The 17,843-nt window shown below is 31.6% G+C and overlaps 2 protein-coding genes across 2 annotated transcripts; both read right to left on the bottom strand.

Moving 5' to 3' along the window:
- Positions 1 to 4,158: 4,158 nt before the first annotated feature.
- On the bottom strand, positions 4,159 to 6,847 carry LOC117922315 (exocyst complex component EXO70A1). Its single transcript, XM_034840424.1, has 2 exons — positions 6,654 to 6,847; positions 4,159 to 6,566 (listed from the first exon to the last, which is right to left on the bottom strand). Exon 2 carries the CDS (start codon positions 6,536 to 6,538, stop codon positions 4,703 to 4,705), a length of 1,836 nt encoding a protein of 611 aa, XP_034696315.1. The 5' UTR covers positions 6,539 to 6,566; positions 6,654 to 6,847; the 3' UTR covers positions 4,159 to 4,702.
- A 5,946-nt stretch (positions 6,848 to 12,793) lies between these two features.
- LOC117922594 (pollen receptor-like kinase 3) lies at positions 12,794 to 15,596 on the bottom strand. Its single transcript, XM_034840755.1, has 2 exons — positions 14,202 to 15,596; positions 12,794 to 13,619 (listed from the first exon to the last, which is right to left on the bottom strand). The coding sequence occupies exons 1-2, from the start codon at positions 15,481 to 15,483 to the stop codon at positions 12,841 to 12,843; spliced, it is 2,061 nt and encodes a 686-aa protein (XP_034696646.1). The 5' UTR covers positions 15,484 to 15,596; the 3' UTR covers positions 12,794 to 12,840.
- Between the last annotated feature and the right edge of the window lie 2,247 nt (positions 15,597 to 17,843).

Below are 17,843 nucleotides of genomic sequence, written 5' to 3'. Positions count from 1 at the left end.
AAAGCGTTACATATTGGGGATTCGCATCATTATTTTGCCTTTCCAACTCATTGACACTTTTTGGTGGACAGTTCATAGTTCCAGAGGATGTTATTACTTATTATATACAAGCTGGATTCTCGACTTCAGAATTTTTTAAGTGTAGGAGCTCCTCACTCCACGTTAGCATATGACGAATACTTCCATCTTTTAGACTTTTACTTTCCAATGGTCCACTTCTGAGTTTCTATTGACTGGAAAAAATAATAGGGAAAGTTAATCAAGTAGACTTTTTGTCATTCACGATTTCAATTATTTGTCTTTCTCTCGCACAATTCACAAAACATCACCGTCATGCTTATACACTTTGATTTATTGGACAAGTTATCTTTGCGTATAGCCAATAATCTTCGACACCATGGCTGGCGACAACTTGTTCTCCATTTTACCTTTTCTTGCAGGTTATACACGATGAAAATGGAACAGTTTGACACACCATAAAAAATCACCATGTCAGCATTTATTTTTTAAGCGTTGGAAGAGCTTTGTTCCTTACAAAGCCAGGCTTTTTGAGGAATGGAAATTTACCCGAATGGAAAGGAAGGGTGGCCATTAAACCACGATATGCTTATGTAATCAATAGACAAGGTGCTGATGAAAGCCCACTGGTATTGATCATCCGCCCTTTTCAACAACCACCTTTTTCATGCTTCAACAACCTTTTTTCTTTTTGAGGTCCATTTGAAATTGCCAAGCTCATTTATTTTAGAGCTATTTTAAAAAAAACCAAGAAAAATCAGGCACTTATTAAACCTTTATAAAAATTAGCTTAATAAATCATTATTTCAAAAACACTTTTAAAGAAAATATTTTTATTAAAATTATTACTAATAGAAATATTATCAAACCAATCTTAAAGTGCGTTCGAGAGTAATTCTAGAAAATGTTTTTAACATTTTTAACACTTAAGAACTCGTTTGGTGGCGATTCTATGAAACACTTTTAATATTTATAATACTAAAAAAATATATCGTTAAAAATGTTTAAAACGCTTTTTAGAATCACTCTCAAACACATTGTTTGGTAGTGATTATAGGAAGCGTTTCTAACATTTTTAATACTTGAAAATTTTTATCATTTAAGTGTTAGAAATATTAAAAACGCTTTCTAGAATCACTTTCAAACGCATTCTAAATTATAACAAATTTCAAGTATTAAAAATATTAAAAGTGTGTTTGAGAATGACTTTAAGAAGTATTTTTAATCTTTCTAATACTTAAAAGATATTAAATTTCAAGTGTTAGAAATATTACGCTTCCTAAAATCACTACCAAACATACTCTAAAAAAATCACTACCAAACATATTCTAAAAGTGTTTTCTAGAATCAGAGCTCTTAATTGAAGTGTTCTTTTCAAAAATATTTTTGGTAGAATCATTTATTAAGTGTTTTTTCATAAAATGTTATAAGTGTCTTTAATTTTGTTGAAGTTAGAAATATTACAAGTGTTTTAAGGTATTCTTCCTAATGAGTAAAAAGTAACCTTGTTTATAATAGTCAAAAGACATCAGACGCCTTATTGGCTTGATCATCACAAATTTTGGCATGGGTGCTAGGGAGAATAATACTAATTATGTCCTACTTATATATAAGGAAGATTGCCGTAAATAGAAGCTTAACTAACAGATAAAAATGGAAATTAAAAAAAGGGGAGAAAGAGTAAGCTGAATGGAAGTGTGAGAGATTCTTGCCTAATGTGGAGCAATCAGAAAGACAAATACCTTCTTCTAATGCTTAGTTTTAAACTTCTATACCTCAATTCAACTCCATAAAAAGACCATCCAATATGTTAGGCTTGCTATTCTCTTACATGTTTATTCGTGTATATATGATTACCAACCATGGTGTCTTTTGACTCGGAGAAGTTAATTGAAAAGGAAGTTTCACTCATCCTAATCTTCTTCCTGACTTATTGTGGAGGGCTGATGAATTCAAGTAAATTTGTTGGAAGCCTACCTACACATCCGTACACCAATGATGTCACAGAAGAATTTCGTTAGGCAGAAGCATTTTGTTTGACCAGAACTCTGTGGGAAGTTTTTGGAAGGAAGTTAGAGAGAAAAAAATTAAGATTTTATATATATATATATATAAAACCTATATGCATAGACCCACCTATTTGCCCACCTGTTTGCCATCTTCAAGTCTTGCACATTGAAAGTCATTTAATTATCAAACACTAGCAACTTTCTTCTCATTGGGTCCTTGACTTAAAAAGTCTCTTCCCTTCGAGTTGACAACTTTAATTGGAAAAAAAAAAAAAAAAAGAGGTAGGTAGAGAAAAGAAAAGAGGGGGATGTGGGGCGGCGGGTGCGAGGACTCTTCTAGTCGTCCAAAGATGTCCCTTACAGTTGGATTCCTAATTTATAGGATTGGGTGGTAATCATAAATCAATAGCAATATTAATAACATTGAGGCTCGTTGAAAAAGATTATGATGTAAAGATAGTTCTTTATATATGATATAGAGTTTATATCTATATCGTGTAGTTTCATTGAAGCTCATTTCTGAATTTCAGAAGCAGCAATCCCAGACCATTTTTAATAAGATTGACAAAGAAACAGCTTTAAAACCTGCTAAGAGTTGTTATCTCAGGAGTCAAGATGTGGGTACCTCGTATAAATATCGTTGCCCAAATCCATCATAGTCAGTTCTACCTAACTCATCAAGTTCTAGAAGTAAACAAGACCAGATTTTATAATGATACCAAGGCTATTTACAGAAATAAAAAATTAAAATTATTAAAAAAAAAAAAGAAAAAAAAAAGAAAAACCCAAATGTGGAAACAGTTTAAAATAATATCTAATTTTGACTTAGAAAAGCCTATGATATGGATTGTTGTGGGACGGCAAACAAGAATAGGAATGGAAAGGAACTGGCTCTCGTAGGCTCAAAAGAGAGCCCGAAAATGCTTGAAATGTTATTTTTAAACCAATGGACAAATTACTGAATCATACTCTTTGAAGTTTGAACAAATTTCACCATGGCCTGCGAACTAAAAGGTGTTTAAATTGAGGAGGTAATGTACTTGTACGATCAAATATTCCACTGACTAAAGTTTTATCTAGATTCTCTCTGTTCGATTGTACTTGAGCCAAACGAAATTTAGATCACCAACTCATTCCTCATGCAAAGTAGAGAATGATGTACAAATGCAATGATTTTAAGAAACTGACTACTGTAATATGGATTTCTGGTTAAAGTTCTAGCAGCACTCCCCCAATGTCGACCAAATCTACTAAAACTCTTAAGTGGAACTGAATCAACAATCAGTTCCTAATATATATAGAAAGAAAGAATAATAAACCACTTATTGCTCCTTCCATGGACGTCAGAGTATTAGAAGACCTATAAATCTAGTATGGATTCTAGATGAAGCCTTAGAGAGTGTTTGTTTTTTTGGCCTTTTATTAAAAACAATTTGTTTTCAGAATTTATGTTATTTGTTTTTTTACATTTTCATGACTTATTATAAACTTTTTACTGAATAAAAAAAGCTAAAATATTTGGTTTTTCTAAATAGAAAAAATAACATATTGGTTTTTCTTTATTTTTTAATGTTTAATATAAATAAAATACTACAAAGACAAACAACCTAATACTTAATATTATTAAGCATTAAAGTTCTATTTAAAATTAAGTAAAAAAACAAACACCATCTTACTCTTCTCAGAAATTCCAATATTAATAATACAATCCAAGAGCTATAATTCACAAAATTTTCTCTATCAACTATGGAGTAATAGGAAGCATGCACTTGAATGTAGAGTAAATACTGGAACAGAAATTCAGAAGTATGACACAAGAATAATGAAGCCTCGTTTTGTAGAACATCTTGAAGCGGCATAACCAAGCTAGGGAAGTTCTAATGATGCGTAAGTGTAGGCAATCCTAAGAAGAACTATACTCTGAATGAGGTGGAACAATTTAATCAGGAAAGAACCATGTAGATTCATTCATAATAGAATTGTACGTTGTGGTTCATAATCTCACTAACCATACATGTGCTACTTGCTTTGCCCATAAATCTAAGACCTTGTAAGCCACTTCACAGTCAATGACTAATTTAGAAGGCTTGGTCCCATCTAACCCAACATCTCAATTCTCAAAGCATCAAAATACCTAACTTTGTTAGATAGTTGAAGCTTATCTAGGTTCTTTTTTCAATATAATGGCAATCAAGGCCATAAAATAACCTGGTACAAAGTTAGAGAAGAAAATTGCTTATAAATATCATAAACAATAAAGGAAAACACACAATCCAACAATTCACATATGAACAAGTGAAACAAAATCTAGAATGTAGTAACAAATCAAACAACATGCTTACAGGGCAGGAGCATCAGGCTGATAGGCATGGCTATTCTGGAAAGCCAAATATGACGATCCAATCCCTTCATTTCTTCTTAGCCACGACCCTCAAGTTAAGTCCCAGAGAGATTGAGGAAAAGGAAAGGATAGGAAAATGCATGAAAACGCTCAAGAAAGCAAGCCACTTTTAGTCGTCTTCCTCTCTTCCCCCTGTTTTCTGATAACAAAATAGTGTAAGAATCTGAACGCCCAGGAAATCCCAGAGTAACCAGCACCACATTGCCCACATACTCCCATCAAAAATTCAAAGAATGTGTCCTAGCTTCTACTTTGTAAAATTCTTTTCATTCCTTCACTGAGATCTCCTTCTCAAGTGCTGTGAGACCGGGTATCCCTCAAAGAAGTCCAAGACAGCAGTCTCTAAATCGTCTGCTGAGTACTTGATGTAATTCTCTGGGTGCCTTCCACTCTCTATATGGCTCCTGAACCGCCCAAGAAATGACCTATAAGCTGGGAGCAACTTCTCTGTTATAGATATCCGAAGCTCCTCCCGGAGCTGAGAATCTGGCACATGCCACATTGCCTGGGTCCTATGAACCTCCTCAAACATAGCATTGAAGGCCTTGAACCTCTCTCTCAAGGCACTCTTTGAGACCCCAGAGGAAAAACTTCCACTCACATGCAACCCCTCATCCCTCAAACAATACAGCACCCTCACCCAAGTTGCTCTCTGGTAGCTAGTAGCCGCCTGTTGGTATTTCCATGTTAACTTCTTTAAGTAATCATCACCAATAATCTCCCGCAGTTCCTCTGACCCTTTGGCCTTCTGAACAATGTAGTGAACATTGTTCATAATGAACAAATGAGCCAAAGCGTTATCTCTGTAGCACTTGGACTTCCCCTCCACATTGAATTGCAAAATTACAATAATCCAAATCAAATGAAGCGCCAAGGGAGTTCGCCCCTCAAACTCTGCAAAATCCATATCCGGCATAGTCTGGTCGCCGGAGTATCTTGACCCGGTTGAGGGCTTTGATACTATAAGCTCAATGAGGGTTTGCTTGTAATCAGATATCAAATTGATATAATTCATCACATATCTAGTCAAGGGGTGAATTGTTCCACCCGGAACTGGAACCTTCGAAGGCTCAGAGAGCACAGCGTTCTCAAATTCCGATAATATCCCTCTGGCTGCCTCCGCCAAGCGTGATAGGATCTCAGCTGCCTGAATTCGAATAGATTCTGACAATTCTGATTCAAAAACGGCATCAATATCCGGTAACAGGTCCAATAAAGCATCGTGAAGGTCCAGCATCTTGAACAACTTCTCCGGCGTTCTCCGACTTATGCTTATCGCTTCAGCGAATTTAAAGAGTTGAATTGCTGGACCTTTAACAGTTTCTATGAAGCAAGCATCATCGATAGCGGTGTCTAGACCTTTGAAGATTTGCTCACAAAGCCTCTTTTCGCTAGCAAACAGAATCCTCACGCACACTTTAGCGGCTCTTATCCAACGCCTGATCTTCACCTCCAACACATCCCACTCCCGCCGTTGGATATCGCCGATGCTCAGATTCTCGACACCGAGCCGTCGAAAGCTCGAGTCCACAGCTGACTTCCGTACGCTCCCGTACACCTGAACGCACTCGCGGAGATATCCGGCAGAGATCATCCTCTCGGCTATGCATCGAAGATCGTCGATTGCTTCAGCTGGAATCAGATCCAGCTCGCGAATACTATTCGTAGATCGATAACTCGCGCTCGCTCTCGAACTCGACTCACCTGCTTTTGGTGATTCTCCGACTTGCCCCAGCACACGCTCATCCTCCGGGTACTCTTCAAATTCACCACTGTGTTCGGTTATCAAACTCGAGTGAGTCGAAAAACTTGAATCGATAAGCGAATCAGTCTCCAGCGGACTGGTGTTGCTGATCAGAATGCTCCGAAACTCATCCTCCAGCCGCGCCATGGCGATCTGGATAGTGCTGTTCACTTTACAGTCACCGTCGGAAATCGTCGCCGCCGACATCGACCGCTGGATTTCATCCACGGCCTGCAAATACTGATCCACCTCCCGCCGATCGCCTTCGAAGATCAACCGATCTCTCGTCTCCTCCGACGCCGTCGAGTCCCACCGCAAGATTATCTTCTCCGCAGCATCCAACGTAATACTTTCCGGCGGTTCCATTTCCGGATAACACCTCAACCCTCAGAATCTGAAAACAAAAAATAAAAACAAAAATAAAAACCAGAAAAACAAAAAACAAAAACAAAAAATCTACCAAACTTTATCAGATGAATACATGATCCTCACGGCGGCGCCGATACCGCCGGCGACAGAAGCTTAGTTGAATTGTGGAAGGAAGCTGAGAGTGAGATATTATTCAGAGAGGGTTTGAGAGAGAGAGAGAGTCTTGTAAGGCAGCTGAGGCTTTGTCTGGATTCGGAGAAAGAGAGTGGATGGGCTTTTGTGGAAAAACAAAGGAGAAAAATAGACTGACTTTGACTCGCCGGCCGGCGGTGGAATCATCCCAAGTTTATCCAGGCGAAATTGCCGGGATTTTACCTGAAATATTATATTACAAATTGTTGTAATAATTGTGGAAATTTTTACTTATTTATTCAATTACCATATTGCCCATCCAATCATATGGCTTACGACTCTATCATCCCATATCCAATAAAGCTTTCCATTTCAAAAGTGAGGAGTCTACAAATCGGGTAAAGCATCCATTTTATCATAAAGCCCGATTCCTACTTTTCCCAAAATAAAATTTTTAATTTTTGTTTTATGAAAATACTTTTCAAATAAATCATCATAAAAATTTTAAATACATTTGATAAGAGCCTTTTTTTTTTTATTGAAAACATTTTTTAAAAATTGTTTTGAAATTAGGTTATTGTTTTAAAACATGAGTTAGATGTTTTTGTTTATGTTTTTTTTTTAATGCCACGTCAAATAAGTGAAAATATAAAAATATTTTAAAACTTTGGATTATAAATAAATGTGCAATATCTTGACAATAAATTTAGAAAATTATTTTGCATATTTGTGTTTATTATCAACATTTTATTCTTAAAAATAATTAAAATTTATTTTTAAAATTTAATTTTTATTTTTTTCTTAAAAAATATTTAATAACATTTGAGGAAGTAAAATTAATTCAAGAAATCCTTAATGTTAAGGAATACATATTGAGCCTAAATCTTATAAATTTAAGTTTAAAAAAAAAAAAAAAAATTGGTAGTTCAATGTGATATCAAACCTTGATTTCGAATTTGAACCCTCATTTCTGTAATTTGTATTCCTTTCATTCATTTATTGGATGTGAACTTAAATTCTATCTAATCATTCCATGTTTGGGTATAAGTCGAACATGAAAGAAAGTGTTTTACAATTTATATTTCCCTTATTCGTTAAATATGAATTCAAATTATGTCTCGTCTCTCCGCATTCCATTATAAATCAACACGATTTATGAAAATTAAATGAGTTATGAGTAATTATGATTATAAAAAAAAGTAAAACGGAAAGCGTATTTAAACCAAAACTTAATTATGCATGTTTAATTTTTTATTTTAATTTTTTCAAAAATTTTAAGTAAAAAAAAAAAAGGTAAAATTTTATGACAGTTACATGAAGTTATTTGATAAGTGGTGGCAGTGCATTATTCTATTTACTTATATTTAATTTTTGGGAGGTTGGGACAGCCTAGAAAAACGTGTTTAAAATGCCTATGACACTGGTTCCAGCCAGCTTGTTTTTGCCGTGGAATCATGAATTCCGATGAATGCTAGTATTTTTACCTAATTGAATTATTTTAAAAATTAAAATATTTATATTTTATTTAAGAAATTTGTTAAACACACTCATAAAAACTCTCCCAACATTTACTTTTTTAAAAAAAATTATAAATATAAAAGGATAAAATTACCCTCTTTTTCAACCTTTTTTTTTCTTTTATCTCCCTTCATATTTTTTCCTTGATTTTTTTTTAATATTAAAAAAAAGAAATAAATAAAATTCCAATGAAAATAAAAAAAAATTTTGAGAAAGAAGATGAATGGGAAGAGGAGAAAAGAAACGGAAGTTGGATCAAAAGAATAATTTAATATTATGTTTAATTCTTAAAAAGTATTAAGGAACAAAAAAAAATTGTTGAGAAAATTGATTTATCATATTTCATTGTTATATAAAATAAATAAAAAAAGGAAAATAAAATATAATTAAAATTAATGATAAATTTCTATATTTTTAAATTATTTAATTTTTACATAAAAAAAATTAAAATAAGGGAAATGGATTTGAAATAAAACAATTTATTGATTTTAAATTTATTTTTTATTTTTTATCTATTTTTATTATCACATTTTCTAACCAAATATAACCTTAAAATTTAGATAGGTGAGAAAAAAAATGTGTTTAATAATTATTTTCATTAAGTCATCGATAAAAGTTAAATACATTTAATGAAAACATCGAAATTGAATGAAATTAACCCAATTTTATTATATAAATGATAACTATAAATAATATAATATAATAAAAGGTAATATTAGCAAATATTTATCTATTACAAAATTTTAAATATTCATTTATTTTCACATTCTTCCTTTAGAAGAAAAAATAAAATAAATTTAAAAAAAATATTAAATTTAAAACTGTCACTTTACTTTTCCTTTCCCTTTTTTCCAATTTTTAATACTTTTTCCTCACATTTTTATAAGTGTAAACCCAAGCACCCTCCACTTTTATAGAACCCCACAAAGCAAAAAGGGACCATTTCGTATTTGGAATTTTTGTTCATTTTTAAAGGTAGACTACTTTATAGTTCAAAAACCAATAAAATTAGGTGAAAAATGCAGCATATTTGGGTAATAATTAAGAAGGTAGGGAATTTCCAAGATCCTGTGTGGTCTTGTTTGGCAGCTGAGAAAATATCACAAAGCTTTTGGAGGGTAAGGGTCACTTTATTGCCCAAAAATAAAAGCTTTTACTCAAGAATCCTGTTGCCTTTTGGACTAATCTTCTTTTAAGTCTCTCTCCACCAATCACAACCAGATATTTCAGGGGTGAAGTGTATATATATGAAAGGAAAGTCTCAATGCTCTGTTTAAGTCTTTGAATCTCAATCACAACTTCTATTATTTTCTTTCCAAATCAAATGTTTTCGGTTTAGTTATATTTTCTAAAATTTGTTTTTAAAAATTATTTTTAAGTTAAAAAACAAAAAAAAAATGTTTTTATAAATAAGTTTAAAAAAATATGATTTAATTAATCTATGTTTTCCTTTTATTTTTAAAAACTAGTAAAAAAAATCATACTTATATTTTAAAAATTATTATTTATTTCACTTTACTTTTAAAAATTATTTCTAAAAAATAATAGTCCCACAATATTGTGAATTTTTAAAAACAGTTTTCAGTTTTTGAATCAAACAAGCAAGTTTATTTAAATTCACACCTTTACCAAAATTATGGTGAATAATATCGGTTCTTTGAATATTTCACACCTTCTAAATATCTTATTATATCAAACCCCGGAAATACATATATAAAAATAGATCAAGCCTTCTTTGACATATCAATCACCAAGTTTAAGCATCGCAATGCATCTTAATAATACTTTCATAGATAATAAATAAATAAAAATTGTTTTTGATATTTAAAATTTAAAATTAAATTTTATTTTCGACAATTTGTTTTTGAAAATTATTCTCAAAAATTGGTTTTTGAAAACATAACACTGAGTTTTTAAATGTTTTTATTTTATTTTATTTTAAAACAAACCAGAGATTAAGGACCTATTTGATAATTATTTTTCAAAATAATTATGAAATGTATTTTTTTTAAATTATTTTTAAAAATTGTTTTATGATTTTAATAAAACAAAAGTCTGTTTGAAAACTTAAAATATTTTTAACCTAGTTTTAAAAATAATTTTTGTATGTAGTATTTTATTTTTAATCATTCTACATATTTACATAATTATTTTTTTAAAACAACTTTTAAAGACATAAGTAAAAACAACTAAAAAATATTATTTAAAAATATCATATTTTTTTATTTTTTGTTCATAAATCACAAAAAATAAAAACAATTTTGAATTATCAAACATGTTTTCTATGTTTTTTTATTCTAAAAAAATATAAAACAGCTCCCAAACATGCCCTCAGATTTTTTTTTTCCATTTTCCCAACATGTTTTTGGCTTTAATCAATTTTTTTTTTTTTTTTTTTTGCATTTTTTCCAAATTTAATTCTTAATAGATTGAGATTTTTTTATTATTATTATTTTCTTTCAATTTACACACTAAAAATGTCCTAATCAGAATGACTTAAATTCAGTGATTTAAAGATCGCATGAGGCTTTCTTGTTGAACTCAATTAGCTTAATGGTGTGCTTATTTAAGTCAACCAATCCACACCCAAGATAGGCCAACATTCACGTGTACGCACGCGCTCACAAACCTAAAATAATATAATCATAATAAAAATTAATTTTAAATTGCTGATTTAATTAATGAAGGTGACATGATTCAATTCTTTAAGCTGCCAACAAGGTTACATACATTAATAAAGATGTACTATATTAATTAATTAATTAATTATTATCATTTATTTTGTGAATCTTGTGAGTGGCCCAAGCATTGATTGAGATGATTAATTAACAATAATCTAGAGAAGAGAAATTATTGTTAAATTAGGGGTTGCACGAGTGGTGCAGATTAAAAACAAATCGAGAGAATCATGGACAAAATGTAAATCAATATATATATATATATATATATATATATTATTAAATAAAAATTTAAATTAAAAACAAAATAATAAACAACTCTAATTGGGTTAAAAAATTTTGATTTTTGAAAAATTTAAAAGAAAATACCAGAAAAGAATTGAAAGAAATAAAAAATAAAAAATAAAATTAAAGTCAATAAATTATTTTAATTAATTTTATTTATTTTTATTATGTTGTGTAAAAAATAAATAAATAAATTTAAAATACATTATTTTTATCTAAATTTAATTATATTTAATTTTTTTTATGATTTTTTATAGTAAAATCAAGGGAGGGAAAATAAATTTTTTTTAGTATATTTTCATTTTTACTTTTCAATTTGATATTTATAAGAATTTAACTAAATATATGCTTGTGAAAAATATGCTTTTTTTTAAGATTTTTGTCTAAATATTTCAAAAATTAGTTTAAATATTAATTGTATGATTTATTAGATTTAAGGTAAGATTTTGAGAGGCTTAAAAATGTTTTCTGATATTTGGAAGTATGATATTACTTAATAAATTTTTAAAAATTATTTTTAAAAATTTAGAAAATGATTCAGTGGTGATTTTTTTGGAAATTAATTTTTGTTAAAAATATTATAGTATTTTTAATAAAAATATTATTAATAGAAGAAATGAGTGCCCAAATCATAAGTCTGGCTCAATGGTTAAGGGGTGATTGGGAATGGAAAAAGGATAATGAAGAAATTCCAAAATAGTTAATGGGGATTATTTTAGGGCACAGGTGGCCAGGTGGGCTACTGTTGTGTGCTTTATTTAAATAAATAAATAAATAAATATTGAATCCGATCTCCAGCTGTAATCACCTATGATTCTGTGGCAGATAAGGGTTGACTAATTTTCTTTCAGAACCGTCAATGAGTTGGAAGTTGGAACTTGGGAGTCTCAATGGGCTTTGTGCTCTTTACAACCCAATCTCATAGCCTTTTTATATGGGCCAAGACAATGGGCCTTGTGTGGTTAATGGGTTGGCATTAGATGATAAAAAAACTAAAAAAATAAAATATAAAAAATCTAACTTGCATTCTTTAATTAAATTATTAAGTTATCAGTCAATATACTTTTCAACGTCTAATTCAAAGAATTAAATTAAGTTATTAAGTTATTTATCAAATACCCTTTCAATGACATCTTTTCATTAATTTTTAATGACATGTTTTATATTTTATTGAAATATTAAATAAAGTATCATACTTTATTGCTCTTAATTTTCTATTTTGAAACTTTATAGGTTAATTTTATTCACGATCTTGAAGTTTAATATAAATACACTGAAATATATTTTCTAAAAAAGTTTATTTTTTTTAAGAAAATATTTAGGAAATATATTTATAGGAGTGCTAACGGATAAAATTTAAAATCAATCATCAAATTTTACGGGTCTGAGTGAAATTAATCCAAAATTTATATTTTAATCATTCTAACATAGCTGATATTACAACTATATACGTATATCTGCATGAACTCTTAATAAATTTCTTCTAGGCTCCAGGCAATTTCCATGTGTTTTTCTCAAACAGATTCCTTCAATCAGGAAGGCGCTTCATGGATTTACATGATTTATGGTATAAGAATTGTGCTTTCACACTCATCCACATTCCATCACTTGAATAAAGCCTTCTGCAGTATTCTTCTTCTTCCTTGAATCTGCTCCCAAATCTACTGCTGAAATTAAAACAGCTCGTTAGGAAATGGAAAATGAGAAGTTGTCGTTGCGGTGCCCGGCGCCGGGGTTCTCTTCGAGGCTGTCGGATCCATTCAGAGAGATCTCGCCATACGCCTCCCGAGGGCTCGATTGCGGTACTGTCACCGGCACTTCTCCGTATCCGTCCCGGAGCGACGGCAGAACTTGAATGGTTCTATCATGGCTAGCTCCTCCTCCGCTGCCGCCTCCCTCTATATGGATTTCCTCTATCCTTCTAATGGCCTCCTTTATGTCCGGCCGCTGCTCGGGGTTGCTCTCGGCGCAAGCGACGCCGATGTGGAGGAGTTTCACCATCTCTTCCATGGAGTTTATGGAGCTTGCGATCTCGGGATCGAATACCTCAGCTTCTCTCCCGTCTGCAATGGCGGACACCGCCCATTCCACCACGTCGGTGCCACCTTTGCTGTTGTTTAGATACTGCATGGGAAATTTTCCGATAAGGATCTCAAGAATGACGATTCCGAGGCAGTAGACGTCGCACTTGGGCGATATCTGATTGTCCCGGACGGCCTCGGGGGCCCTGTAGGCGAACAAGGCTTGTGAAACAAAGCTGACGCTGATCAATGGGCTATATCCATAGTCTGAGAGTAATGGATCGTGGTCGAAGGTGAGAAGGATATTGCTTGATTTGAGATTGCCATGGGGCAAGTCCAATGAGGCTAGCTCGGTGTGGAGATAGCCCAATCCTCGAGCGATCCCTTGAACGATCTTTAAACGCGCTGGCCAATTGAGCCCCGCATGGGAGGGTCCTCGATCACCTAAGATCGTAAAATTAGCTTAAATTGTTAAGTAATATATCAATAATATGCATAACATAGTAGGATTTAAGAATTTCATAAATAGAAAATATCACTATAATTAGTATAAGTAATTAATCAATATAACTTAAAAAACTTAAATTTATGGATAATTGACACATATTATATATCAAATCAAATTAAGGTAATGTTTTAATACTAAATGAGAGAGTACACTCAACAAACTTCATATTAAGTGTCTATTATGAATGTCATTTGAAATAGCATGTGGATAAAGTATAAAGTCAAGTTACATTTTGTCTTCTATTAATATCATCAAACATATCCTCTATTTTTACTCATCTTTTTTTCTCACTTAAAATAAGTGAGATATTTAATAAAATCTTAAACTTATAGGAATTAAGCACATTTAGTTATATAATTAATTCAAAAATAATAATTGAATACCTGAAATCTAATCAATAATTTTTATATTAAAAAAAGTAATAGAAGAAAATTAATTTTGATGTTTTAGTTGTGAACAGAAATTTATTGTTAAAAACAACTTGAAAGTATTAATCAGCTAATGTTTGAATTCATTACCATGGAGTACAAATAGCAAACTGCCTTTGGGAATGTACTCGTAGATGATGAGCTTCTCCTCTTTTCGAAAATGGTAACCCAAAGGGTTTAGAACATTGGGGTGTTGCAGGCTGCCCAGTCGCCTGAGCTCCAGATCGAATCCTTCTTTGCTTACTCTATTCATTTCTTTCATCCTCTTCACCACCACCGCAATGCCGGTGGCCATCACCGCCTTGTAGGCCGACCCCAAACTGCCAGTTCCAAGCACCTCAGCAGCAGCTTTCATCAAGTCCGACATCCCGAAAATACCTTTTTCTTCATTCACCACCACCATGTCCTCCTTCATGCTGCTCTTGACCTGGCTCGAACGGTTGGAGCCCCTCCGGCTCGAGCCTATGGCCCTTCTGCTGGTGCTTGATCCCTCCTTTCTGCTAGACCCCGATATTCGCACCTCAACTGACTCGTCAACATTCTCAAGCACGTCGAATTCTTCCTCTTTTCTTCTCCTCATCAGAAAAACCACGATGATTAGAAGAGATATAATCACGACAGCCACTGATATGATCACTGCAATGGCCTTGCGGGACCTGTCTGTCCCGAGATCAATCCCATGATGATTGCACCCATTTCCCAATTCTTCCCCACACAGTCCCGCATTGCCTGCAAATGCGCTCCCACCAAATTTCGATAAACTATCGGGGATGGCTCCCTTTAATTTATTATTCGAAAGATTAAGCGACTTCAACGTTGGCAGATTAAAATCCGGGATAGTTCCGGTGAATTGGTTGTTTTCAAGGTGCAGCTCAATAAGATGAGAAAGAAGCTGAATTGACAAAGGAATTGCGCCGGTGAATTTATTATCGGAAAGCCATAGTTTTTTCAAAGAAGCCATTCTCACAAAGTAATCTGGCGGAATCTCCCCGGAAAACTGATTCCCAGATATGAAAATGGCCTTCAAAGCCCCCAATCGGTTGAATTCCGGGATGGAACCCGAAAAAGAATTGTTTACAATGCTGATGGTCCGAAGACCCGTGATCGCAGTCAAAGCTTCGACGTCGATTTTCCCGGATAATCCCATTCCTACCAAATGAAGACCTGTGACAATGCCATTGAAACAAACCAGTCCACCCCATTCCTTATCTCCAGTGCAAGGCCCAGAACCAGGCTTCCAAGAATCGAGAGCATTAGTATTGGTAAAAGATTGCTTGAGCTTAAGCAAAGCTTCAGAATCCGACATCGAGAAACTGAACGGAAAAAGAAGGACGACAGTGAAAAAGAAAACAGAAGATGAAGCAAGGGTCATTATTTAGGTGAGAAATGAGGTGAATTCTCAGAGCCGGCGGCGAGATTTTCCTGTGGATTTTGTGTGGCTGAGTTTGGGTGGTTTCCTAATGGGTTGTTGTTGGGATGTGTTCATTGTCTTTTGTGAAAGTTTGTGGATGGAGGTGGCGAGAGAGCCTCCGAAGGAGAGAGGCCTCGGGGCTTAGAGAGAGAGAAATGGGCCTGTGGTCTACTGGTCTTGACCAAGTCAGCCTCCACAAACCGTTAATACCGTTGATGAGAGGCTCCTGTCTGATGCTTTATATTGTATTGCTGCCGGTCCGTTTGGATCCTGGGAAAGTAGGAAATGAATAAAAAACAGTTTAATTTTTAATTTAAATAATAAAAACTGATTTTTTTTTTTTTAAATAATAAAATAGAGTCTTTCATTTTCTTTAGAAAAAAAAAGTGATTTTTCAAGGAATAAAAATTAGAAAACTCTTTTGAATAAATAAACTTTAATTATTTTTAAAATAATTTTTCAATTTGGATTTTGTAAAAAATTATGGATTCAATTTATATTGATATTAATTCAATTCAATTCATATCTTATTAAAAATAAAACTTAAAAATATATTGATTTTGATAAAATATGAATTCTAATATTATAATAAAATCAAAAAATGTATTTTTTTTATTAAAATCTATCAGCTTAATAAGAAAATTTATAACAATATAATTATGCTTATACAAAAAGCATCTGCATACTCATTTTAAACCAATTTCAATTTGTAAATTTTTTTCATAATTATTTTTAAAAATTAATAGATTTATTAGTAAATCTAACTATTAAATCTCGCTCGATTTGGAGTGTATTTATTGAGAAAAAAAAAATGGAATTATCGAATTTAATGATTACAAATAAATGATAAACATTTAATGGTGAGCTTAAGTGTTGTCTAAGGTCATTAAAATTGACAAAGTATTTGAAGGATAAATGAAGTCAAGGTCACAAGAATAGAGGATTTCCAATTTAAAAATTAATATTATGTCCTTAAGCATGTAAGGTGGAACATAAAAATTGTCTAAGTAACCTAAATTATTTTGCTTAATGAAAATTTCATCCAAATTCTGCTAAAAAATTTAAATGAAAACTAACCTTCAAACCGTTGTATTAAAAGTTCACATGATTTTCAAAATTCATAAAAAGTCAAACCTAGTCGATGCTTAATCATTTGGAGTTTTAAAATTCTAGTTTTATAAAAATATAAAATAAAGGGGTACGTGTTAATTAAACATGTCGATATATGAAAATGACAAAGATTATCGAACTTGGTACTAATTGAGGATATCCTCAATATGTTGAGCTACCAGACAATAGATAGTGTAATCATTTGAGCAATTTGACCCTTCAACAATCACCTAAAAACCTTAAAAATTAGTTGATGATAGATCATCTGGTCGATAGATTGGATTGAACTGAAATTTAACCTTAATGTGAAAGTCTTATTTAAAGTTCTTAAATTTAATTTATAATATAACTTACTTTTGACAAAATAATAGTACATTGCATTTATTTATTTATTTATTTTACTATACACTTGCAAATTTTGATAAATGCAACTTGTCACACGTAAAAGATACAATTTCATTCCATTAACTCGAAAATGTCCTTGTCATAGAAAAGTAGTTTTTCCTATAAAACCAATTTTGAATTTTATATTCAAAAGTATTTTTCTAATATTATATAAAACGTAGTAGTGAATCAAAATTAGTCAATTGATAAAAATAATCTTATTCATTTATACCTAAGTCTCGTTTATTTTTTTTACATCGATTTCATTTCTCTGAAAAAAATAAAATCAAATACAATCATAAATGGGGCTATTTCTCTATTCCTTTATTTCAAACATCTCTTGATGGTATTAGAAATTATTTTTTAGAAATTTTGAATTTACACATGCTTATAAGAAAGGATACAATTTCATTTAATAATTCAAAATGATCATTACTAATACATAGAAAAATAATAATCACCTTATGACCGAAATAATCTTATTGACCTTATTATCGAAATAATCTTATTCACTCGTACCTAAATCTTAGATTTTGTTTGAAAATTATTTTTAAAAAAGATATAGTACTATCACATTCTTTCAAACTTAAAATCATTTTCTAATTCAAAAAATATGTTTGGTAAATATTTAAGAAAAAATATATATTCTAAATACAAAATATTTTTGAAAACAAAATTAAGATATTTTCAATTATTTTCTATAAAGTATTTTGAACAATAATTAAAAATATAGAAAACTTTGAAAATTTTTATATTACATATGAATTATAGTACATTTATTCAAAATAAATTAAGAAAACCAATTTCATATTTAAGTCTCCAAACAA

The sequence above is a fragment of the Vitis riparia genome, chromosome 9 (assembly GCF_004353265.1).
Source record: "Vitis riparia cultivar Riparia Gloire de Montpellier isolate 1030 chromosome 9, EGFV_Vit.rip_1.0, whole genome shotgun sequence".
Taxonomy (NCBI): domain Eukaryota; kingdom Viridiplantae; phylum Streptophyta; class Magnoliopsida; order Vitales; family Vitaceae; genus Vitis; species Vitis riparia.
The sequence above is the reverse complement of the archived record's forward strand: the minus strand, read 5'-3'. Positions and strand labels throughout refer to the sequence as shown.